The sequence below is a fragment of the Manacus candei genome, unplaced genomic scaffold, assembly GCF_025592945.1.
Source record: "Manacus candei isolate 608988 ecotype Guabito, Panama unplaced genomic scaffold, ASM2559294v1 h1tg000056l, whole genome shotgun sequence".
NCBI lineage: Eukaryota > Metazoa > Chordata > Aves > Passeriformes > Pipridae > Manacus > Manacus candei.
The window spans coordinates 9,091,912-9,115,094 of NW_026138104.1; the positions used below are offsets into that span (position 1 = coordinate 9,091,912).

The 23,183-nt window shown below is 39.8% G+C and overlaps 2 protein-coding genes across 5 annotated transcripts in view; one reads left to right on the forward strand and one right to left on the reverse strand.

Moving 5' to 3' along the window:
* Window positions 1–4,939: 4,939 nt before the first annotated feature.
* On the reverse strand, window positions 4,940–10,006 carry LOC127477723 (microtubule nucleation factor SSNA1-like). Of its 2 annotated transcripts, none has more exons than XM_051802530.1 (2): window positions 9,613–10,006; window positions 4,940–8,689 (listed from the first exon to the last, which is right to left on the reverse strand). In XM_051802530.1, the coding sequence occupies exon 2, from the start codon at window positions 8,619–8,621 to the stop codon at window positions 8,277–8,279; it is 345 nt and encodes a 114-aa protein (XP_051658490.1). In that variant the 5' UTR covers window positions 8,622–8,689; window positions 9,613–10,006; the 3' UTR covers window positions 4,940–8,276. The 2 variants fall into 2 exon arrangements, with proteins under 2 accessions (XP_051658490.1, XP_051658489.1); XM_051802529.1 differs by having other exon boundaries at window positions 9,609–9,707.
* Window positions 10,007–10,085: 79 nt separating this feature from the next.
* Window positions 10,086–23,183, forward strand: part of WAC (WW domain containing adaptor with coiled-coil) — a 57,435-nt gene continuing 44,337 nt past the window's right edge. For 2 of the 3 annotated variants that reach the window (XM_051802403.1, XM_051802405.1), the window contains exons 1-3: window positions 10,086–10,490; window positions 10,610–10,646; window positions 12,022–12,217. In XM_051802403.1, the coding sequence (XP_051658363.1) occupies window positions 10,450–10,490; window positions 10,610–10,646; window positions 12,022–12,217 (274 nt within the window). In that variant the 5' untranslated portion in view covers window positions 10,086–10,449. The remainder of the gene's footprint in view (window positions 10,491–10,609; window positions 10,647–12,021; window positions 12,218–23,183) is intronic. The other variant, XM_051802404.1, reaches the window with a different exon arrangement.

The window sequence follows — 23,183 nt, forward strand, 5'->3', positions numbered from 1 at the left end:
TAAGGAGCTTTTTACCAAGAACTCTCTATACTTATTAAAACGCTTAGTATATTTATGTACACATTTTAATCTAAATGTATTTTATTGTGATATGTGAAATAAAATACTGCTGTCAGGTGTCACCTCTCCCACAATAAAGTAGTTTTTAGTCTGAATTCATACAGCCAGCTTCTTTTCACTACAGGAGAGCCCCATCCATCCAGATAACTGGAGTTCCTCACTTGCCACGCTACTTCAATTCCATTAACCAAAAACCAGCTGTGGTGGCATATAGTTGCCTGACACTCTGTTGCTGTTATGTGATCTGTCTGCTGTTATAGATGGACTAGAATTTAGACATCCCACTACATTTAGACACCAAGGAGTCTCCTTATCTTAGAAAACCTGGTGGTCTTACATAAGGTAATAAGAAGCCTAATAAAACAGCAGGGTCTATAAAGACAGGCTATCTGAAAAAGGTTAGGCTTGTGAAATGTAATTAATTAACAACTATCATTAAAAGTTCTTCCTGTTCCTCTGACCCACCTCCTACACTCAGGTCCCAAACACCTATGAGAAGAGGCTTGGAGAGAGCAGATCTGGAAAGTGAGAATGGCCACTCTGGAGCTGGGATACTTTGTCATGCAGGGTGTACCCATGGAGAAAGGAGTAACACTTTTAAACAACATCATGATGCTGCATGCAATGTGGAGTGAGTAATAGCAAAAAAGTACACATCTAATCAGTTATAGCCCCTAACACACAGGTTGGGAATGCATAATCCCATTGGTTTATGACAAAATACCAATCAGGACATGAATCCCAGGGAAGCAGTCCAAGTCAGAGCATTCAGTTGAGGCTGAAAAAGCAAAGCCTCCATTCCCAGATCTGTCCCTGATTTGGGGCAGATTACTACTGCTTGTCCCTGTCTATCAAGGGGGATAAAGATATTAACATTCTCTGTAGGGTACTCTGTGATCTGTTCATAGGAAGCATTTGTTTATATCCTATATAAATATATATATTTATATTTATATACACATCATTTTAAAACACTGTTAGAAACAAAATGATGGCATAAAACCAAATCCTGTTTCAGTTAAATTGCTGCTGTACAGGTAGTTTCCTTCTGACATTCCCAAAGAAAACATATTCACATGCTCAACATGAATGTGTATGGTAGAGTGCCAGGGGATGCCTCAATGGAATACTTCATTAAAAAACAAACAAACAAAAAAACGAAAGTGCATTCCAAACTGAGCAAGCAACACTTCTTGCAAATCATTTCAGCTACTAAGGGAGCCACTAAATTTGCGACTTGACTGAAGCATTAAACTGCATTTGACCAGGATCTTGGTGTACTACATGGTGAATACAAACCATTTACAGGTTTGTGGGATTTAGTGGAACTTGGGCATCTGTATTTTTGGTCATAGGTATTTGAACAAGTTGAATCTAAAGCAATACTTTTGGCTTCGGAGAAAAACCACTAAAGGGAACAGGATTTTAAATAAATATTCTTCTCATGGAGTCACATCTCATATTGCATGTCACTAAACCACAGAATTCCCTGAGTTCAATAACAGGAAGAGGTTACACTTTTCTAACAAGTCCAGTGACTCTGAAGTGTACCAGATTTCATGTGTCCCACATGGTCAACTGCTTTTGGGCAGGGCAAAACCTCCCTCGCTGAGCCCAGTACTGCAGCAGCTACACTGCTTCCTGCTGTTCCTGAGCTCCTGCATTTAAAGATAACCTGGCTGTGATCAGGTAGTGCATTCCTTGGGACTGACAGCACAGACTGGGTTTTCTTTCTTCCAGCTTGCTTCAGTGCACCTTGCAACAGTAAACTATGACCCTTCTAAGCAGTCTGTTTGAATCATCTCACATCACTTGACCACAAACCAGGCTAACAAAGATGCTCCTCTCTTTCCACAGATGGGTGGCCTCTACTAAAAAGGCAGCTCCTCTTTTGCCCCACATCCCCCTGGGAAGAAGCATCCATTCCCTTCATGCTAGTAACAATACTTGAAGGACCACTATTTAATAAAAAGTGCCCTGGGTTCATCAGTTACAGCAATTAATTCCATTTACTATCAAGTAACAAGCAACACAAATGTCTAACAGGATTTGTTACTGAACAGTTGCATAAGCATATGAAGAATTACTGTTAGTTTGTTTTCAAACACCTGACAGAGTATAATTCAGCCCCGAATACTAACTATATTAAAAAAACATTAACTGCATGAGTCTAACAGTCATGCTGATTTCAACTCAGTGTTCTTACTGTATAAGGAAAAAGAGGCTTTAAAAATACTTAAGCTTGCAGAATATGAAAAGGATTTTGTGTCTGGAACTGACAGACATACCCGATCAGAATGGGTTTCCAAGTTGTATCAACTTGTTAGTAACCATAACAACAAAAAAGAATACTACAGATAATACTTTGATCTATTTCTGAATACAGGTAGGGAGATGTGAAAGCCTTTAGGAAAGAAATATGGTATTTTTTTAAAAAAAATTAAGTTACAGATCTCTCATGGACTATGATGTAAATAATTTTCTAGAAGTGTTCCCATAGACTAGAAATCAATGGAAAACCTCAAGTGCATTACAGGAGCTCTCACTGAAGGAAGAGAACCTATGCATATGAAGCTCAAAAAATAACACCTATGAAGATTTAACTTTAAAATGCTCTGTGACCAGTCTATTAGGTATCATAATCTTAAACATTTTTCCAAGTAAGTGTTAAAACTTGTTTACCCTCCTTCTTACTTTGTTTTATAGTCTCTACCTAACAGTCCTGTGGTCTTGATTTGGGCTGGCCAGGAAGCTGTGTGTCTACGTCATAAAAGATAATAAACGAGAACACTCAACCCCAACTCCTTCAGGGCCAAGAACACGTACTCTCCACACAAGTGGTGGTGAGCAGAGAGGAGAAGCCACTCCATGGAACTTCACAGGCCCTGAAGTGAGGTGTGAGAGAACCTGAAGCTCCCATCACAATCACAGGAATCACGATCTGACAGGACTTTTTTCAAATGCCTTTCCCTGAACATGATCTCTGTCTACAGGTGGTATCTAATTCAGATGAATCCTATTCCAAAAGTTAGATTTTCCCATTTATGACGTTCAAATTAAGCATACTTACAAATATTACCAGCTTTGAATCATGTAGCAAACAATAGGCTTGCTACAATCAAAATGCTAAGATTTTACACCATTAATTTCAATGCTGCTGCTAAGTAAGATATCCAAGTTTGTAATAAAATTTACTAATTTTCTGTAGTAGTTACTGCAGCATATCTACAATCTTGCACTAATAGACAGAAAAACCACCCCACAAGATCTCGCGAAACTACTTTTGAAATCATTACAAAATAGAAGTGTTCTACTAGTCTCACTTCTACTAACACCATATTTTTGTGTAATCAAACTACAGCACTGAACCACTTTTCACATAAATCCCACAGGCTAAAGCCATGAATGACCAAATAAGATATAGCTCCCTTTTCTGCAAACCTGAACCTCTCCATGTTTTATTAGAAACATGCAAGTAGATGGGTTTTACAGCTAAACAGCGAACAAAACTTCATCTGCAAGCCAACTGAGGCAGACAACAATCAAGGACTACTCCAGGGCAACAAATTAAAGAGAGATTTACAAGCAGTTAAGGGACAAAGAACGAAAAAAAACCACTCCCAGTTTAAAAAAAGACATGGAACAGACACTCAAGAAGCAGACAGGTTACCTGACTCCCCGCCAGTAATGTAACAGACACGGACAAAGCAATTGGTGCACAAACTAAACCAAAGGCTAGTCTGTCCTTCCCCCAAGAGAAAAAAAGAAAATATTTACATCTGTATTTAAAAACACACACATACATTAAAAATAAAGCTAAAAAAGCACTCCGATTTTAGGAAAACTTGCTTATACATACATCAAAAAACTGCACCAATACACACACAAACAAATCAATATTAAAGCATCTATTGATACTTCACTCACTAGTGAATAGAATGAAAATAAATAAATGAACTGTTTTGTCTACTTGCATAAAAAAGCAGGAGCCTGGGATCTACTCAGATTTAAGGCAACTGACACAAGCTGCATCTTCTCATTCAAATTTCTCCTAACAAGCAAAATCAAAGGAGTAATAGATATTGGTCTTCTGCGTAAGACTCATCTATATGAGTTAACTGTAGACATTTCATGCTTTTGCTAACAATCTTTTGAATGTTCCTGTTCCCTAATTACAAGTACCTTGTTCTAATTTAGCTTAATCCACTTAATCCATTTGGAGCAGGACACACTTACACCACACGAGCTAGATGGAATTGAGATACTCAGTTCTGAAACAGCAAACCAATACCCAGACATCTGAGTTAAGATTCATTGTTTGAATAGACAACTTTGGGTATTCCAAGATGCCTGGTCTTCCTAGTCTGAAGAATTCACAGTCCAAGGAAACAAATCTCTTGCAGTCAGTAATTTAAGACCCAAAAAACTGCCATCTCTCTAACAAAATTCTCTAAGATCAATCTCACACACACACAGAGTACATCTAATACAGACAGGATTTAGGGTTCTTTACAAAACCCAAGTAGCTCAATGATGACTGCTCATGGCAGAGCAACCAGGGCAAGAAACAATAGCACTGTATCCTGTGTGAGCCTGGCAGTACACTTACCCAGCAAACGGGAGGCTCAGATTCCACAGCTTCCTGCTGGAACTGGCCACTGTGCAGCTGGGCATGCAAGTTGGTGTGGTCAGAAAGAAGTAAAAGGCAGAAAGAGAAAGCAAAACATAGACTGCCTCTGCTGCTGACTTGTCAGTGGGCTTAAAGGAAGGGGGGAAGGCCGGATTTCAGATGAACTTTGGATGATTTCTAAAATTTGATTCATTGGGTAGCAAAAACTGTAGGCAGTAGCTCAGTACAAGCACACTTAAAGCAGACAAATTAGGACAAACTCCATCAGTCTTTTTATTACACCCCCTCATGCTCCAGTCTTTCCAAACCACAATTCCACATCCATACTTTCTTTTTCTTCTCTACCCTAAAAATTAGGGCCAACTCCAGTCCATTAATCTCGATTTCTGTAAGGTGATTAGCAGAAACTGCATGTGGGCAGGTACCTGAACTGCAGGGCAAGCACCAACAAAAAGAGACAGTTATGGATTGGACAGTTACGGAATGGCTGCTGGAGCATTTCATCCAGTGGCTCCTATAATCACTTCCACACACAAAATTACTTCAACATACCACTCACAAGCAGTTTCTTTGATAACTAAACTCTATCATACAGAATAAACTTAGTTTCCTTGGAAGGAGTCAACAGTCAAATATTTTGACAAACCTGTTGATCACTAGAGTTATTAAGTGCTGGGTACATATCTAAGAAGCATTGGTATAAAAGCTGGGAATCATCATATCTCATCCAGCTATGTTGTTACTTGGAAACCAGGCAGAGGTGCCTCTACATAAATGCAGGGCTTTAGACTGGTGCTCTAGATGCATTTCACTAGATCTCTGAATGAAGCACAGGTAGGAGTTTCAAAAACTGCATCTCCTCACATATCCAGTAAGATAGAAGACACCCAACACAGCCCTTTAGATTAGACACTTCAATTTGGGAGCCCAGCTTTTGTCATTGAGGCTCCTAGACTGTAAGCACTCAAGTAAAGCATCAAATCTAACTCAGAGAGTCACATATATTCAACACAAAACTTAGGTCAGGAATAAGTATGATGCTTTTAAGCTTACAATTTGCCTTCTTTCAGGTAAACTTCCTGTCACAGGCCAGCCCTACAGAGCAGCTTGCAGCTGCACATTATCTTTTCTCTTCTAGCAATACAATGTACCAATTGAGTTTATGGGTCTCCTGTTCTGAACAAATTGAAGCTGTTTAACAAAAGCTATTTCTGTCAAGATTTATACTACCTGAAAAAGCTGTGAAAAAGGTTTACCACTTCAATAAAAGAATATAGTAAGTTCATTTGGGTCAATACAGAATATAATGGTAAGTTCTATTTTTGAGTAACAGCTCTGCATGTGTGCAATGACTGTCACATAACACTGTAGTTATTCTACAAATAGGCAAGCCCTAGAGATATATGTTATTTCTCCTCATTTTTAAGTTTGATTTTAAATGAAATTTTACAGATTGGGATCACTGAATGGAATTCTAACAATATTTCAACATTTTATTTGAATGTTGGGAGGCCCCAGCAGTTACATTACTAGCCAGCAGTTACATTTTCCCCTTGCTTTGTAACAAAAAATTCAAGCATCTCCAGTATTTTAGTTTTGACATTGTAATAGCTACAATTACATGTAATAATGGCTGTGAGTAAACTTCTTTAAAGACTTAAAAGGCTTCTCTTAAAACTTTAGTTTTAACAGCCTCAGTAGAACAAGAGGCATTATTTATGACTATTTTAAGGCAAAGAAACCTGTAATTATTGTGTGAGATTAATACAAGAAATTAGCTATGCTGTTCTCTATGAGTTTTCCATGACACAAATTCTTTTTCACAGACAATTTTGAGTTACCTTGCAGATAGTAAGAAGCAGCAGTTTACACATGCAACTGACAGTTCCTGCTCTTTAGTTAATCCTTTTTCCTGATTCTTCCTCTTTTGTTGTAAATCAGTTACTACTCCCATTCTAAGGGAAGACAATGTCATAAAACAGCCAGTCAAATAAAACAGCCAGTCATTTTTTGCTACTAAACATAGCAAAATTTTTGTGTAACACAAACAAGGGGGTCCTGAATGCTGTGGTACTGCAACAGCAGCAGTAGCCCTGAGATTATCTAATTTTATCACCTCAGCATTACCCGAGGAAAGCCAGTGGAAAGGCCATACAAGTAAACTGTGATTAGCTTGGTACACTAATCCCTGATGTAGCATGGCAACCAGAACATAAAATTTGTTTCCTATGATTTGGGAAGAGCTATTAAACTATTCACACCTACACTGTCCTCTCTATTTGCACCTGAGAGACACACTATTATCAAGTAAGGAAATCACAATTGCACTTCTTTCAATTTAGTTAATTGGTATTGAATGAAGATTTGACTACAGCTTAAAAAGTTACCGCTATAACAGAAAATGTGCAGGACAAAATGCATGTGTATGTACAAGCACATAACTACAGAGAGGTTCACCAGGAATAGAAAACAGGATTAAATCAAGATTTCTGCCTTGCTGTCCTCCCTGATCTCTAAACTAAGTTCTACTTTAATGTCATCTGTGAGAATGCCTGACAAGATGCAAACCACTTCTCATTTTCATCTTTCATTTGTATTTATTTCTCAGCATTCCAGGATGTTCACTATTCTTTACAACCTTATTAAAATTATTTAATACATCAGTATAGAGCTAAAAGGCACTAAAAGGGTTTCCAGAAATTCTATTACTAGCTTTTAGCCAGGATTGTCTTCTTTGGCCTTGTATTTATCTCTGTATTTTTTACTGAACTCCAGTAACTTTTTCAGGACTTCTAGTCACTATTGAAATAGTCACCTTTTCCTTACCCATGAGTTATTGGTCCAGGTTTATATAGTGTAGCTGCCTCTGTTGCTGTGCCCTGCATTTGGAGGCATGTGCACTTGCACCAAACCTGTCTTCCACTACAGCACGTCTCCTTCCTAAACAAAGCTTTTTAGAACAGCTTCAGAAGATGCATGAATCACATGAATCACATACAGTCTTACAGTTTAAGCCTCCATGCTCTGCATTAGTCATCTTTCCTCACCTTGTCCCTCCATTATTCCAGATAGGAGATGATAGTAAAGAAAGGCTGTCTTTGTGCATGCATCAGACAGAACTCCAAGCTCCTAGAGAAAGCTAAATAGTTAATTTCTACTTGGTTCAACAGTAAAGCCTAACCATTTGTAAAGTAAAAAGAAGTAGTATCTGATCTACTTGTATCCACTAGTTTTCTAACAGGAATCTACCAGTAGCCATCTGAAGCCAACTAATAAAACATGACTTTTTTTTTGCTGTCTTCAGAAGTCTTGAAGCACTACCATGTCAAAACTGAGTCTCTTATCTGCCTCAACTACCTCTTTGAAATATAATTTTGTAGTGTTTAAGTAACTAGATTTTTTAAAGCAAAACAGCAACTTTATTTAATCTATTTTCTAGTGCATTTAAAAGTAATAGTAATAAAACATACAGAAAGGCTGGAAGAAAATCCCTTTCCGCTTATACTGTTGCTGTAAGGTTCCGTGGCTAACCACAGTTCTCACCCAGTGGAATTTTAGCACTGTAGAGTCCAAACATTCAACTGTTTCACGTTACATTGGGTTTCAGATCTGGTGAATGCCTTAAGCTTCCCACTTCCTTCTTCAGGACATTAAGTAAAGTTCTAGAACTATCCAAAATCTTCATGTAAGCAGCTTCAGTTTCAGCAAGAATTTTATCAAGCTCATTCCGTGAAGCCACCTTCTGGGCCAGGTTTTCACATACACGCTCCAGCTGTTCACTCAGGACTTGAATTTCATGCTGGAGTTTATTCCTTTCCTCTTCTGCTTGCTGGATTTGTTTGTTAAGGTCTTCTCTTTGCATACATAAGTCTTCAATGCATTTCACTAGTTCATTATTGTAACCCTGAAGAACAGCTCCCTGCTGAGTCATCCTGCACTCCCTCCCCGAGCTCTGCCACTGCTCCCTGAAGTCCCTCCTCGGCAACGGCCTTCTGCACTCTAATAGGAAAAATACAACAAAAACAGGAAAAAAAAAATCTCTCAGTGTTACCATGAATAATGCTGCAACAGCTCAGAGCCACGGGACAAGATGCTCTGTTTAAGGTTAACATGCTCGTTCTGAGATGTGCCACATCTCTTCCCTTTTCAACAAGGGAACAGGACAAAATCTGGCATTTTCACTTACACCTTTACTGAAAATTTTTGGCTTCTATAATATCTTAATACGATTCTGAATAGATGATACTTCGTACCACATACTTCGAGGGTGTGGTCAGAAACGACCAAGAATCACAGAATCACAGAACTGTCAGGGTTAGAAAGGACCTCTGGAGATCACCTAGTCCAATCCCCCTGCCAAGGCAGGGTCACCTGGAGCAGGTGACACAGGAATACGTTCGGGTGGGTTTGGAATGTCTCCAGAGAGGGACACTCCATGCCTTCCATGGGCAGCCTGTCCCAGTCCTTTACCACCCTCAACGTTAAGAAGTTCCTCATATTGACAAGAAACTTATGTTTTAATTTATGGCCATCGCTTCTCGTCCTGTCTCCGGGCACCGCCTCGCCCCGGGAGAGGCTCAGCGAGCACCGCTAGTAACAGAGAACCATCCCGGCCCAACAGAGGGCCCGGGGACCCCCGAACACACCGGGACGACCCGGAATGCTGAGCTAGGGCCAGGACGAGCCCTTCACCCGCCGTCCCCCGGGACACCCTCAGGCCCGGGGCCCGACCCGCGCGGCCCCAGGGACATCTTAACACCCTCCTCGCCGCCCAGCGCGGCCCCGCCGAACACGCGCCGCGCACAAAATGGCTCCTGCCTGTGCACCGAGCCCCCGGGCGGAAGAGGAGGAGGGGGGTAGATAAGAGGAGACCTCCCCGTGCCTACCTCCCCCCGCAATTCCCCACTGTTGCTCCCACCTGCCTGGCGGGATCGCGATTCCTCCCCACCGAGGTGGCGGCTCTGCCGCCGCGGACCCGGTCCCTCGCGGCCGCCAGCCCCGCGCGCCCGCCAACGGCCGCGCCGGCCCGCGAGGGGTCACGGAAATACCCGAGCGCTTCCGAGCGCGGCGCCGCCCTGACCGGCCGCGCGGAAGCGCCGGTCCGGAAATACCCGATGTTTTCCGAAGACAGGTAGCGCTCGGGAGAGGGGGCCCGAAGCAGGCGGGGGAGGGAGGGACGAGCTTTACGGAAGGAGCCGATGTTTGCCGAAGGGAGGGACTGAGGGGCGTCGGGCTCGGCGGACGCAGCCGATGTTTGCCGAAGGGAGGGACTGAGGGGCGTCGGGCTCGGCGGACGCAGCCGATGTTTGCCGAAGGGAGGGACTGAGGGGCGTCGGGCTCGGCGGACGCAGCCGATGTTTGCCGAAGGCAGAGTCGCCCGAGAGCAAAGGGGACAGAGGGGACGGAGCGCGTCGGAAAGAGCCGGAAAGAGCCGACGTTGACCGAGCGCGGCGTCGCCCGAGTTCCCCGGATGTAGTTGGAGCGGCGGCGGCGGGCGCGGCGGGGGGAGGCGGCGGCCGAGTCGGTGCTCCCGGTGCTCCCGGTGTGTCTCAGCGCGCGCGGGGCCGAGCTGCCGGCGTCTCCCCTCTCGAGGCGATGGGCCCGTGAGCGCCGCTCCAGCCGAGCTGCCCGAGCCGCCCCCTCCCCCCGTCCCTGCCCCCGAAGCGCTGCCGCCCCCGCCTCCCCCCTCGGCGCCTGTGGCCCGGCCGCGGCCGTGCCCTCCTGGTCCCCTCACCCTCACACACACAGGCCGGGCATTGATGGTAATGTATGCGAGGAAACAGCAGAGACTCAGTGATGGGTAAATCCCCCCCCCGGCCCCGCGGGGCCGCCCCCCCCCCTCCGCCATGTTCTGCCCGGCCGCGGGGCCGGTAACGGGCGCTCGCTAACGCCTCTCTCTTTCTCTCGCTCTCTCCTCAGCTGTCACGACCGCAGGGGGGACTCGCAGCCCTACCAGGTACCGCGGGGCCGGGAGGAGGAGCAGGGGGGCGGAGGGGAGCTACTCCGGCGGAGGCTCCGGCGGCCGTCTTAGGCCGCGGTGCCGCGGCCGGCCCTGCCCGGCTCCCGGAGGTGCTCCCGGGGCCGTGGGGCGGGGAGGCGGCCGCGGAGCGGGGAACGGGATCCCGGCGCTCGGCACAGGCCTGTGGGGCCGGGGCGAGCAACAGCGGCCTAGTGCGAGCCGTGCGGGGCCCGGGCCTGGGAGCCGGGGAGGTGCGAGGGGCGGGGGAGCGGGCCGGGGTCACCCGCGGCGGAGCGGAGAACCAGGGGGAGGTGAGTGTTTTCCTTCTAAAAACAAAAGGTGTCTTGTTCTTGCCCCCCCCCCAGCCCCCCTGCCCAAAGTCCTTTCTTCTCCCTAAAACTGCTGCTGTGGGCTGTAACCTGAGCAGGGCATGGGTTTAGACCCTGAACAACTTGGGGTTGCCAGTAAGGCTTAATTTCTGCAGTTGCCAGCTGCTGGGCATGTTCAGAAGCCATAAAATTCTCGGGCTTCTGACAATAACCTCAATTTCTGTATGGTGGATACTCTTATTTTTTTGCTGTGTCCACTGAAAAGACAGTTGTAGGTGTGTGAGTCTGTGGAGAGCTGTATGTTGTGATACTTCTCTCCTTAGGCCCAGAATTGACCTGTTTCATTGTATTTCTGTGTTTTTGTATGGCTGTGAAGTGCAATATAGCAGTCCAAGGCAGCTGTCAGCGACAGCTCATGTAAATGTAAACGCTTGGCCATTTAGGAGCTCACACTGCAAAACCAAGCAGGTCTAAGTGAAGCAGAACATGTAATTTTTGGTAAATACTTAAAAACATTGCATGTTTTGGCCCTCCAGAATTATTTTTTTTTTAATTACATATGTTGAGAGTGTTGAAAGTATTGAAAAAAGGTCACAGAAGTTCAAGGTAAAATGATCTTGACAAGAGTATGGAGAACATACTCAAAGTTTACCCTGATTCAGTGTAACTTCCAGTTTGTATGCTTAATACGAAGTGGAGACTTGTGCTTCTCCCAAAAGTGCAGAAGAACTGTGTACTGTTGAAAGTGTGTAGTCCATCAGTGAAAAGACAGAGAAATTAGGTTTTTCGTAACAGCAAGTGTTATGTTGGATATGATAGTGGGAGAAAATGGTTTGAGTTCTAATTACAGAACTTGTTGCTTTATTGTAGGTAATTAAAATTAGAAAGACTGATGCTGATTTTTTTTTTTTAAATAGGAGATGAAAATTAATTAACTTTTAAAAGTTTTTGAAGGAGATGTAAAATTTAGAAATAACATTTTAACATCAGTCCAGAAACTTCACATCTAATGTAAATGTCTGTTTTCTTGTGATTTGTTGCAGGCTCTTAAGTACTCATCCAAGAGTCACCCCAGTGGTGGTGATCACCGTCATGACAAGATGCGAGACACCACAGATCCTTCACCGCCAAATAAAATGCTGCGACGCTCTGACAGCCCTGAAAACAAATATGGTGACAACACAGGGCACAGTAAGGCAAAAAGTGTGCATACTCACAGAGTTAGAGAGAGGGATGGTGGTGAGTTACCTTTAACAAATCTTTATTTAAACAATTACTAATTTCTCATTAATATTCAAATTTAGCCCTTATCACTCAGGTGATGAGTCTTACTCTAAATGTGCCTTGTGCTGTGCTTGGAAGACTGCAGTGAAGTCAAAGGGCTTCATTTAGGCATTGTAAAACCTATTAATTTTTTGATTTTTACAGGTATGGTAGTTTTCCTTACAACCCCAAAGATTAAATAAACTTTTTTTTAAAAGTGGTATGTCTCATTTACTTTAGACATACTGCAACATTTAATAACATGAAATAATTTTCTGGATTTTTCACTAGCAATAAATATAGGCTGTTTTGGATACTTTTTTAATAACTTGGTGTATTGTGGTGCTATATTGTGTATGTACATGTTTCGTAGACTAAACTCCATCAGAAATGAAAAAGAGCTTCTTTATGTTTAGCTGCTTTATAGAACTCTAAATAAAATCAGAAGATGATAATCAAAGGTAGCACATACTAGAACCTTTCTTGACAGAAGCTGGAAGAAGTATGTTCACAGTCAAGTCTTCCTTCTGTGTTTTTACAGGATTATAAGACAGTAGTCATAGCCCCAGTATTTTTTAACTGATACTGCTTTATATCCCCACTTTGTAGAAAAAGGAAAGAGTAGGGTTTTCCGTGTAGTAAATAGTATTAAGGTAACAAACAGTTGTAGTTTAGAAAATTGTGGTTACTGTTTGAATTTGGAAAAGTGTTTCGGCATGTGGTTTCTCTATCAAATTATAAAGTGGAGTCTTGAAGTAGAGAACTTGCAGCTTTAAATCAGTGCTTTTTTTTGTATAAAGCTAACAAATTGTGATATACAGATACATTTGTAGCTGCACTAGTTTCACCTGATATAATAGTTATAATAAAATAAAGGAAATACTTTTGAGTACCTTTTAGAAAATAGGAGTTCCACACCACAAATGTGTTTATGATACTCAATTGTTCTTACAATTCCTATTTGTTTTCCTTCTTTGGCTTAATGCAGAGGCTCTGTAGACCACTGATAATGTCATAGAAATGTGTAGATGGATTATAAAAACATGTATCTTTTGTTAGTACACTCGTTTTCATTACATCTCATCATAATTGGAAGTGTAATCTCAGTACTAAATGCATAGGCAATGCCCACAGGCTGCTATTCTGTGCTACTTTTTGGATTACAGAGTCGTCCTCTTTTATTTCCTGTTCACCTGTCCAGAGATATTCATCCTACATACTTTTTCAATTCTGCTTAGTTTTGCTACAGTCAGTAATTTTTTCTGCTTCAAGTGAGCTACTTTTAGTGGAGTTATGCATATATGAAAACATCTGGAGGATGAGGCTCTATGTGGGGAGTGTATTTGCTTATTTGTGTATTGGGATTGTTTTTAAGATAGCAAAGACATTCTGAAGTTCTTACTGAGTCCAGCTGGATTTAATAGTTGGGGAATGATCTGGAGCATGGATGTGCACAGTAAGGATGAAGGAAAATGAATTATTTGTAATTTTGTAAATGGAAGGAAAACTATCCCCCTGTACCTTCTCCTGGCTGCTAACACAGGGGAAAGTTTCATTTATTCTGATCTGAAAGCAGTCGTTTGCACATCATGTGTTAACAGACTGGAAGAAGGAAGTAGTGTTCAACAGTCTGAGGGAAATTACTAATTTTCAAAGTTGAACGTTTGTACTATTCAATGGAAATAAGTAATATTTTTTGTGTGTTGTTAGTAAGATTAGCTTGGATGCAGTTTCACCTTTGTAAAATATATTCCAAACATCAAAGTTGCACTAAATCCTGTATATTGTACATGGTAAAACCAAAGCTGAGCAGATGTGGGCAGCAGGATTTCAGTTTGTCTTTGATTTACTGAATATTTCTGTCAGTGTGAATTGAAGGTAGGTGTTAGAATGTAAGTGAAATGCTATAATGCTAATTGTATATTGCTAATATGCAAAAGACAATAATTTACCATGTTGTCTGTCTATTGAATTACACTGAAGTGCTGTTATTGCTATAGTATTCACTTAGTTTTGCAATTAGACATACAGTGGAAAAAAAACCCCAAAATACTAAAGTGCTAAAATTTTAAAGTGCTAATCTAAGCTCTAATATGACTGAAGAGTACTGATTTGCTTTGATGCTACTGTAGTATTCTAGCTTGTTTTCTTTTTACATTCTGAGGAAAAGAAAAAGGTTGTGTGGTCTTTATTTTTTGTAATTGCCATGCATTATTTTAAAACCAGTGGTGCTTGATTTGAAACTACTACAAAGATGTTACTGCCTTATGATCTAGCTGAACTTAAAAAAACAAACCTCATTGAAACAACTCTAGTATTTATTTCCCAAAACTGCATTATAGTCCCAAATAATCTCATTTTCTCTCATACCTCAGAAAACAAAATAGGACAGAAATCTACAGTATTAATACTGAACATAAAGCCAATTTAACCTGATCTCTCCCTCTCAAGTCAATGTTAAGAGAGCATTTCTCTATATCTCTTAGTGATTTTTGCTCTGAAGTGAAACAGGAAGGTTCACAGGTGTAACATGCTGATTTAGTCATGACTGGTTCACTTTTCTGTGGTAAAGACAACCGGCTAAGTGTCATTTAAAGATTGAAGTGTACACATTTGAAATATAAGAACTATAATTAAATTGATTGAAAATTAACAGGAGGTGGTTCTGCAATTTTTGAGTTATTTAATATCTTTGGTACCTGTATAAAGGTATTTGTTGTTACAGCTTATTTTTTAAATACTCATGGCAGAAACTTATGTGTTTGTAGAACTGTAATCCATAGTAAGAAATTCAGTTAAAGTTTTAAAACGTGTTATGGATAAGCCCTCCACACTGATACAGTGCAAACAAAGCATGTTTCAAAGTTGCTTACTGCATGGTTTCTGTGGAAAGAGACTGCATGCAGAGGCATTCTCTGGAGAGAGACTTCCAGGTTTATCTTGGCTTAAACACAGTGAAGTACTTGCAAGTTTTTGTCACATCCCTGGTTTTCTAAGAATACTTGTACATCCAGCATATCAAAAACCTGCCTTAACGTTGTTCTTGCTTTCAGGTCCTTGTGCGTGGGCACATTGTATTCAAGTGTTTAAAACATAATGAACAGCTCCCCCCCTCAGTGCATCTCCTATTTATAGATCAGCTGCTATAGGCAAGTGTGGGGTTTGAAGAGATTAGGGGGTCTCATGAGACCAACTCAAGTGTGAAGTTTCTTAACAGTAACAAATAGGGACTTAAAGCCAGCATTGTTTGTGGGGAATGGGACTACGAAGGGCTGTGTAGATGTGGAAGAAATGTTTCCATTAAAGAAAAAGGGAAATACAAAGATTTGAGGGTTCTCATGCTTGAAGATGGATAAACTGAGAGCATGGATGACCGTTGTAGTTCTTTTTATATGCATAAATGGGGAGATACTGGTGTACAGGAAAGAAAACAAAGAGGCCGTATAGTAGAGTGGCTTTGAAAGTCCTGCAAGGGAGGTGTGTATATATATATATATTATTTAGGAGTAAAAATGCAAGATACAACCTTTGGTAAAAAAAGGGAAAAGGATATTTCTTTGTAATTAAATGTACGGAGCGGAATGACCCACTAAGACAGAGTAGAACTTGAAGCAAAAAAGGTTAGTACAGTTAAGCTACCTGTACTCAATTGTTTCTTATTGTGAAGAAAATACTGTGTTTCACTACATTTATGTTTAAGAGACTTTAAAACTTTGTTGGTTTCATGCCACGATCTTACTGAATTGTTTAAAATAATAAGCAAAGAGCGTTAATGTACATAGCATGAAATCTTTGCTGGACTGTGTGCTGTTGTGCTGGGTAGGCTACTTGAATGAAATTTGCTTATAACTTGTGATACTTAAATTCCAAAGTATAACTGAAGCTTTGTGAATGTGTTTTTGCATGTTTTTTTTCTTTTTAAATTGGCAGTTAAGAATACTGTCAGTGACCACTGTTAGTGACTATAATACACTTCTAAGATTAAACATCCTACTGCTGTTAGAGACTGAATGGAATACTTTAAATAATGAGTTCCTATTTTTATTGAAGTAGTGATAGGAACTTCTTTCATGAAGTGTTGGCTTGCTTTGTTTTTAGTGATTCCTGAAGGAGTTCAGAGTCCTCATAGGAAAAGTGACAGCAAACAGCCCTAAACAGAGAGCTGTGTTAGGTTCCTGTGTTAGAAATCTGTCAGTAGAGGAGGACAGGAGGTTAACTCCTTATTAAATCCATGTGATCATTGACTAGCAGTCAGAAATAAATGGAATGTTAGGGAGGTACAAGAGCATGGAAGCTGCCTGCATTGTAAAGAGGAAATTGCAGGATAGGTGGAAAGAGGCAAGTCAGAGTAATGAAACGTAGTGAAGAGTTGAGGGAATAGAGTCTATATATGTAGTTAGGGTTAACTGCTGGTAATTATTCATTACTGTAAAAACTGTTTCCTCACTGTAACTGTACAGTCAAAGGTGGGATGAGAGAAGTCTAATCACAAAGGAGAGTAAGCTCTCTCATCTGCTTTGAACACTCCCTAACACCCAAGTGTAGAAGTAGTGATTCACTTCCCTCTTCCATGAGTGTTGGATGTTAGGATGGCTCTAAAGGAGGTGAGGTTTGGTGGTAGGTTTGTTTTTTAAGAGAAATGGAATTGCTTCCAGGACCATTCACATTTTAGAAGCTTTTCTCTGGATTAAAAGAAAAAAATGTGAAAAGTAGGTTTTTGTTTTCTGATGTTGATAAAAACTTCCTTTCAAGTCTTACTAGTACGTTCAGACGGTGGGTTTAATTTTAAATTTACTTTCAGAGTTTAGAAGTTTTAGATAGAATGTAACTTTCCATTTATTCAGTATATTTGGTGATATTTCTGAAGTGAGTTTTTGCTTGATTGGTTGTATAACCATTTTTTTTGTGTTAGTCTGTTGTGAGGATCTTTAATAGAATAGAAATTGAAAAGTATGTGACTTGTGTATGTACTTTTTAAATTTAGAAGTTTAGAATGTTAATAGTCAAAATTGCTTTTGAAAAGAAGCTGCAAAGCTTGTTTTTAAATGGCACAGAATGGAAGATATAAACCCCTACTGGTACTAGGTAAGAATTCTGATATTAATATGATGGTATTAAATGCTAAGTCTTCATGCATTTAAGTGGATGGAGTCCTCTGTTTCTCTTGATGAAGTTCAAGTATCTGGTGTAGGTTGCTAGAGTAAAGATGTATTAATGGGAGACTTGATCTGAAATGGAAGCTGCATCAAATGTTAATAAGCAGTGCTGTTTGTTTGTCACCTGTTGATGCAGCTGCTTCCCCAAATCTATTGCTTTTAGGACTTTGACACTGAGAATTGTAAGTTACTGTTTTTATGTTCTTTTCCTTGTGAATGTATAAAATTCAGATCTGGAAATAGGTCCTCTGAAGGTTTCCATTAATAGTTGTTCTGTTTAAGCAAATATGTATCTTAAAGAACTCATAAACTCAATTCTTGGATTGTAAGTGTAATATGTTCATGTCAGTCTACCTGTTAGACATGTTAAGCTTTCCTGTGTGAGGTTATTTTATGTTTTGGAAAGGGGAAAATAGTGTCTATATACAAGATTTGGTAAATTGTACTTTTTGGGTGCTGTTCTGAAGGTGAAAAGAAGTAATGAAACCTGTAAGTTTCTGATGAGCTGCCTGCTTCTAGGCTGTAGTAAAGATAGATACTTGTAAATTGTAAAGTAGCTTTTTTTACTGGGTTTGCTCTGTATTCTCTAATGGTCCCTGAATTAGAATTAATTCCTTGACCACAGTTTGGGACATGGCTGCTTGCTAAGAGAAATACTGTTTATTGACAGTTTACATTTGTTTTCCCAGCCATTTCTATCTATTCAATATAAAGTATTGAGTAAGCCAAGTATCATCAAAGCTATGCAGAACTTGGAAGAGAAAGCTCTGCCTCTCTTTTGGCTGAGAGAGGAGGTGATGCTGTAATAACTTTGCCGTGGAAAATAGTAATTTAATGGCACCCAACTTCCAGTGTTAACTGCATTTGTTTACCAAGTCAGGCTTTTGTGCAGTTTTGTTGGCACTTCCAGAAGAAAAATGTCTTGATGTACAGAGACATAGTTCCTTATGTAGTTCTTCTGTAAAAAACAATTGTACTGGCAATGAAAGGCAGCTCTCAGCACTAATGCTTATGTTTTGTCATGAGTTTGTTGTACTATAAAAATAAACCCTTTCTGGACTTAAATGTAGCACTTAAAACGAGAGAAGCATTTCTTTATATTTAGAGTAAGATTGATACTTAATGTTTTCTCTTGAATTGTGAAGGGGTCATCAGACTTTCTTACACTTGACTGCAGGTATTCTCTGCTGTAATGTCAGTATTAGAAGGTTCTGTTTATTTTCTTAAAGACCTTAAACAGATTTCCTAGCTTTTAACAATACAGCTACCCTAAAAAAGCATGTAAGTCCTCTAGCTGCTGCTTTATCCCAATGATATGGCCAGTAGTATAAGGATGCTATTTATTTCTGTGCTGCTTTTCTTGTTTTACACGTGCAGGTTTGTTTTCCTACTAAAATGGTGTGGTTTTCCATTGATGGCACAAGCCTAATCATACAGGGAATTCATGTCTAGATTTTGACATGAACCTGTATCTCTTCAATACTTTAGCCTATTAAAGAATATTAACCAGAGCACTTGTGGCTTACCAAATTTTTTCCTTAATATTTTATCCTTTTCCTGAAATCAGAGCTTTCTGCCTACAGTTATATTACAGGGAGTAATCTCAGAATTGTACCGTAGGCTAAAATTTTTATTTATTGACATTTTTGTGGGAAGTGTTGCTTTGTGAAACAGTATTTTGAAATTCATTAATCTGTCATAAGTGGAAAGTCTGTGACAATGAATATATTGGGAACAAAATTGCATCAATTTTTGAAGTGTAAGCTTCTAAAACAAGTTGCTGATCCTGCAAATTTTAAACACTTCCTAAGTTATTCAAAGACATCTCTTGAATCTGATTTTCACTTATTTTCCTACAGCAGAATTTTTTTTCTCAGACCTTCAACAGCAAAAAAAGGAAACAAACAGTGAAATAGCCAGGAATTCTCTTACATAGTTTTGCATCCCTCCTTTTCCTCTTGGGCAGTGTTTCCCTTTTCTCCTTACTTTCAAGCTTGTGAAGCGAGATGCATATTTTAAGGCACAAATTGTGTTTCCCTGCTGATTGGAAGTAGACTTGTGGAATGGTATTCAAAAATTATCACAGAATGGGTCAGGTTGGAAGTAACCGCAGTGGGTTGTCTGGTCCAACCTCCCTGCTCAAGAAGGGTCATCCTAGAGCACATGGCACAGGATTTTGTCCAGATGAATATCTCCAGTGAGGGAGACTCCACATCGTCTCTGAGCAACCTGTTCCAGTGTGCAGTCACTGCACAGTGAAGAAGTTCTTCCTCACGTTCAGGGGGAACTTCCCGTGCATCAGTTTCTGCCCATTACCTCTTGTTCTATTGCCCAGGACTACTGAGAAGGTCCTGGCTCCATCCTCTGGACACTCTTCACTCAGATACTTATAGACATTGATGAGGTCCCTGCTTGGTATATCCAGTTGGAAAGTCTGTCCTCCAGGTCGTTGACAAAGGAGATAAATTTTTGAGCAGGTGACTGACGAGACTTCACTCTTTCTATCAGATGGGTTAAGATCTGTTCGTTCAGCTTGTGTGGCCTTGACTTAGGTTTCAATGAATGCAGCAATGTTACATTGTGCTGGAAATTAATGGAAAACAAGGGGCCTAAAGACATCTGATTAGGCCCTGTAGTACTTTGGGATAATCATCTGTTCCTTACTGTGACTACTGCTACAGAGGAGACTTGCAAAGGAACAGTATGTCAGAGTTCAATGTCATAATTTTTTCTGTCCCAATTTTAAAACATAACTCGTTTTGTTTCTACAGCAGAGGTATGATAAAAATGCTAATATCCTCCTGTCATCACTCAAAAAGAGAGATGTAATACAGTATTCAAGTGCTTCATGACAAAGAAAAGGCAGCGAGAAATATGAACAATTAGTTTTCAGAACTAAATGAGCTAAATTCCATGTGTCTGAGGGGCAGCAGAAATCTTCAGGTCTTTTTTTTGTCTAAAGTTTTATCATTATTTTTATGATACATGTTGACTAATTTCTCTGACCTGCTATATATATTTAGGCATGTCAGGCTTTCTGAAAAGATTTTTAAGAAGCAGATTTACAGCTCCATTCCAGTTACACAGACTAGTTCCTCTCTCTTGGTTTCCTGGATTTCCTAAATATTACAGTTTTATGTCCTCCAAAGCAACAGTCTTCCTCAGTGCTTTTCTACGTGGATTTGTCACTGAGTTTGTGAGAGCAGCAGAGTTATCAATTATTCTTATTTATCAGTAGCAAAACCAGAAAAAATTATGATCTGTCCTGCTTATCTCATTTCTTATGTTTCAAACATACCTATTCACTCCCAAACATGGAAAAACCACCAAGAAATTTTATTTATTAAGACATGTAATAAATAACATGCATTTGTGCATTAACTCTGCAATACAAGTTAGGTAATGTGCTTTTCCTATTTTCTGCTGTTATTCCACATAATTATATTCTTCTGGATGCTGGTGCGTTCATGTCAGCTGTCGCTCTTGACTAAAGTTGGCAGGAGTTCAGATCTTGTCTGGGGAAGTCATTTGAGTAGTTTCCTCATTCAGACACCTGCTGACAGATTAACAGATTTAATTTTTAAAACCCCTTGTTTCTTTTGAAAGAATGCTATTTCTTCTTGCTTTAATACAAGAATAATATGATCTTCTTCAAGAGGTGTAAAATTCACCTCTTTCTACTGGCAAAACACTGCCTACAGTAACGATTCCAGCTTTTGTATAGTCCTTTTGAGAGTGTTTACTTAACTAGGGAAATAAAATGAGACACTTAGGCAATCAAACAATTGTAAAATGGATTTTGAGTTTGTAAACATAACTTTAGCTTTTGTGAAGAGGCATATTGTCCTGTAGTAATGAAATTCCAGGAAAGACCAGTTGAATTTTATGTATATATTTAAGAATTACTTAATGGGAAGAGGAATAAATTGTGTTGTCACCTATTGTGCTTTAGATACTGGAAAGCTGTGTTGCACAATACCTTTGTTAAGCTGAGCTAAGCTTTGTTAAGCTGAGATGGGCCAGCCTGAAATAAGGCTATGAATCCGTTTTATTAAAACCACAACACTAAATATATTAATTCTTAGGTCAATCCTTGCTGGCTCCACTTACACTCTGAGATCTGGGCCAGTGTTACTTTATTTTAATGATAAACTTCTATGCAACAGAAAGTGATTTGCTTTGTTGTTTGTTTGGTTTTTTCATTTTCATTTTTTGAGTGTTACTAGTGTCTCTTCTTTTCAAAAACAATTCCCAGTGGAAAATTAAATAAGCAGGAAATTAAAATCCTTATACTTGTTATATATCTATACTGTAATAAATACATAGGTGGCATAGCATGTCCAGAACTAAAAATGTAGTGTGTCTAAGCCTAGTCATTTTTCAGGTTATCTAAAAGTTTATTGAGCAATTGCTGCTTTTAATTGTAAATATTTTCTAGTTAGCTTGCTCATTTATGGTGAAGAAATAACATGTCCAGGGGAAAAAAAAATCATGCTGAAAACAGAAATATTCCAGAATTCTGTATGAGCAGATCAGTCAATATTCAGATTTTAGGTGAAGTGGTACTTTTTCTGTTTTATTGAGACATGGACATTGTGTAGTCTTAGAAGAAAAGCAAAGTTCTCTTCATATGACAAATATTAATAGCACTTAAGGAATGATCTGGTGTTGAAGTGTAGGTTGGTTCTTCTATTGTATTTGATCTTGAGATACGAATTTGAGATAATCTGACTTAGGTACTATTTTTAAGACACATTTCAGAAGGGACATACATGCTGCCTTTTTTTGCTCTTGCCTATTTTTTAACACGCTTAGACATTCATTCTGCCACAGCCCTTTTATCAAGGATTTAAGTGTGTTACTTATGTCTGTGACTAATCTTTTTGCAGGATTGCAGTAATGTTTTGTAAGAGACTCCCTTTTTTAGATTTCTACAACACCATGTACTTGTTGAATTGCTGATACTGAGTGGAGCGTGCTCAGCTGAGATGAAGAAACTTTTAAGATGGGACGAAGGTTGCAAGCATTTGTCACTGCATAGCACCACCTGTGTCATAAAAGCCTGCAGCTTCATCTTCCTTGTTTTAAACTGAGTAATGGAAACTTGCATTTAAAGTTCATTTGTAAGCAGTATTGCATTCACAGAGTCTTCTCCTTAAAGTTCTTTGTCTTCAAGAAGCTCTACTCAAAACACTGAAAGAAAATTGAGAGTTGCTAAACAGCATGGCCTTGTTCTTACTTAATCTTGTTTTTGCTCAGAGGATTTTGTCAGGGAGATTAAGTTGTCATATCTTGCTTAATTGTTTGGAGCTTTTGAGTGGGAGTACTAATTTGGTGCTGTGGATATACAGAAAAGGAGAAGTAGTCTCTGAACTGTGTTAAGGCCACTGCTTTTTTTTTCTCCTTTGTAAGCAGAAATTGTTTTGCATAACCCCTGACTTTAATAAAATTACAGTTTGTGGTGACTAGGTTATGGTGTATCAGTCTTTCATAGTGAATTACTGTGCTGTTTGTAATCTTAAAATATTGGAATACCCAGTGCTTACACAGTGTCTGCACTTGAGTAACTTCCATCTGAGGTGTGTGTTGTTAGACATCGGTGATTCTTCCAATTTTTTATGTTCTTTGGGAAGCTCCTTGAATAAAAAGTAAAATTTGTGATGCCCCCTTGTTAATGTTAAGGGATTTCTTTATGCAGTTTTAGTATCCCTTGAGCCTAATTTTCAGAAATCCTTTGAGCATGTGCCTGTTGCCCCAGATGACTAATATATTTTTAGAAATGTCTT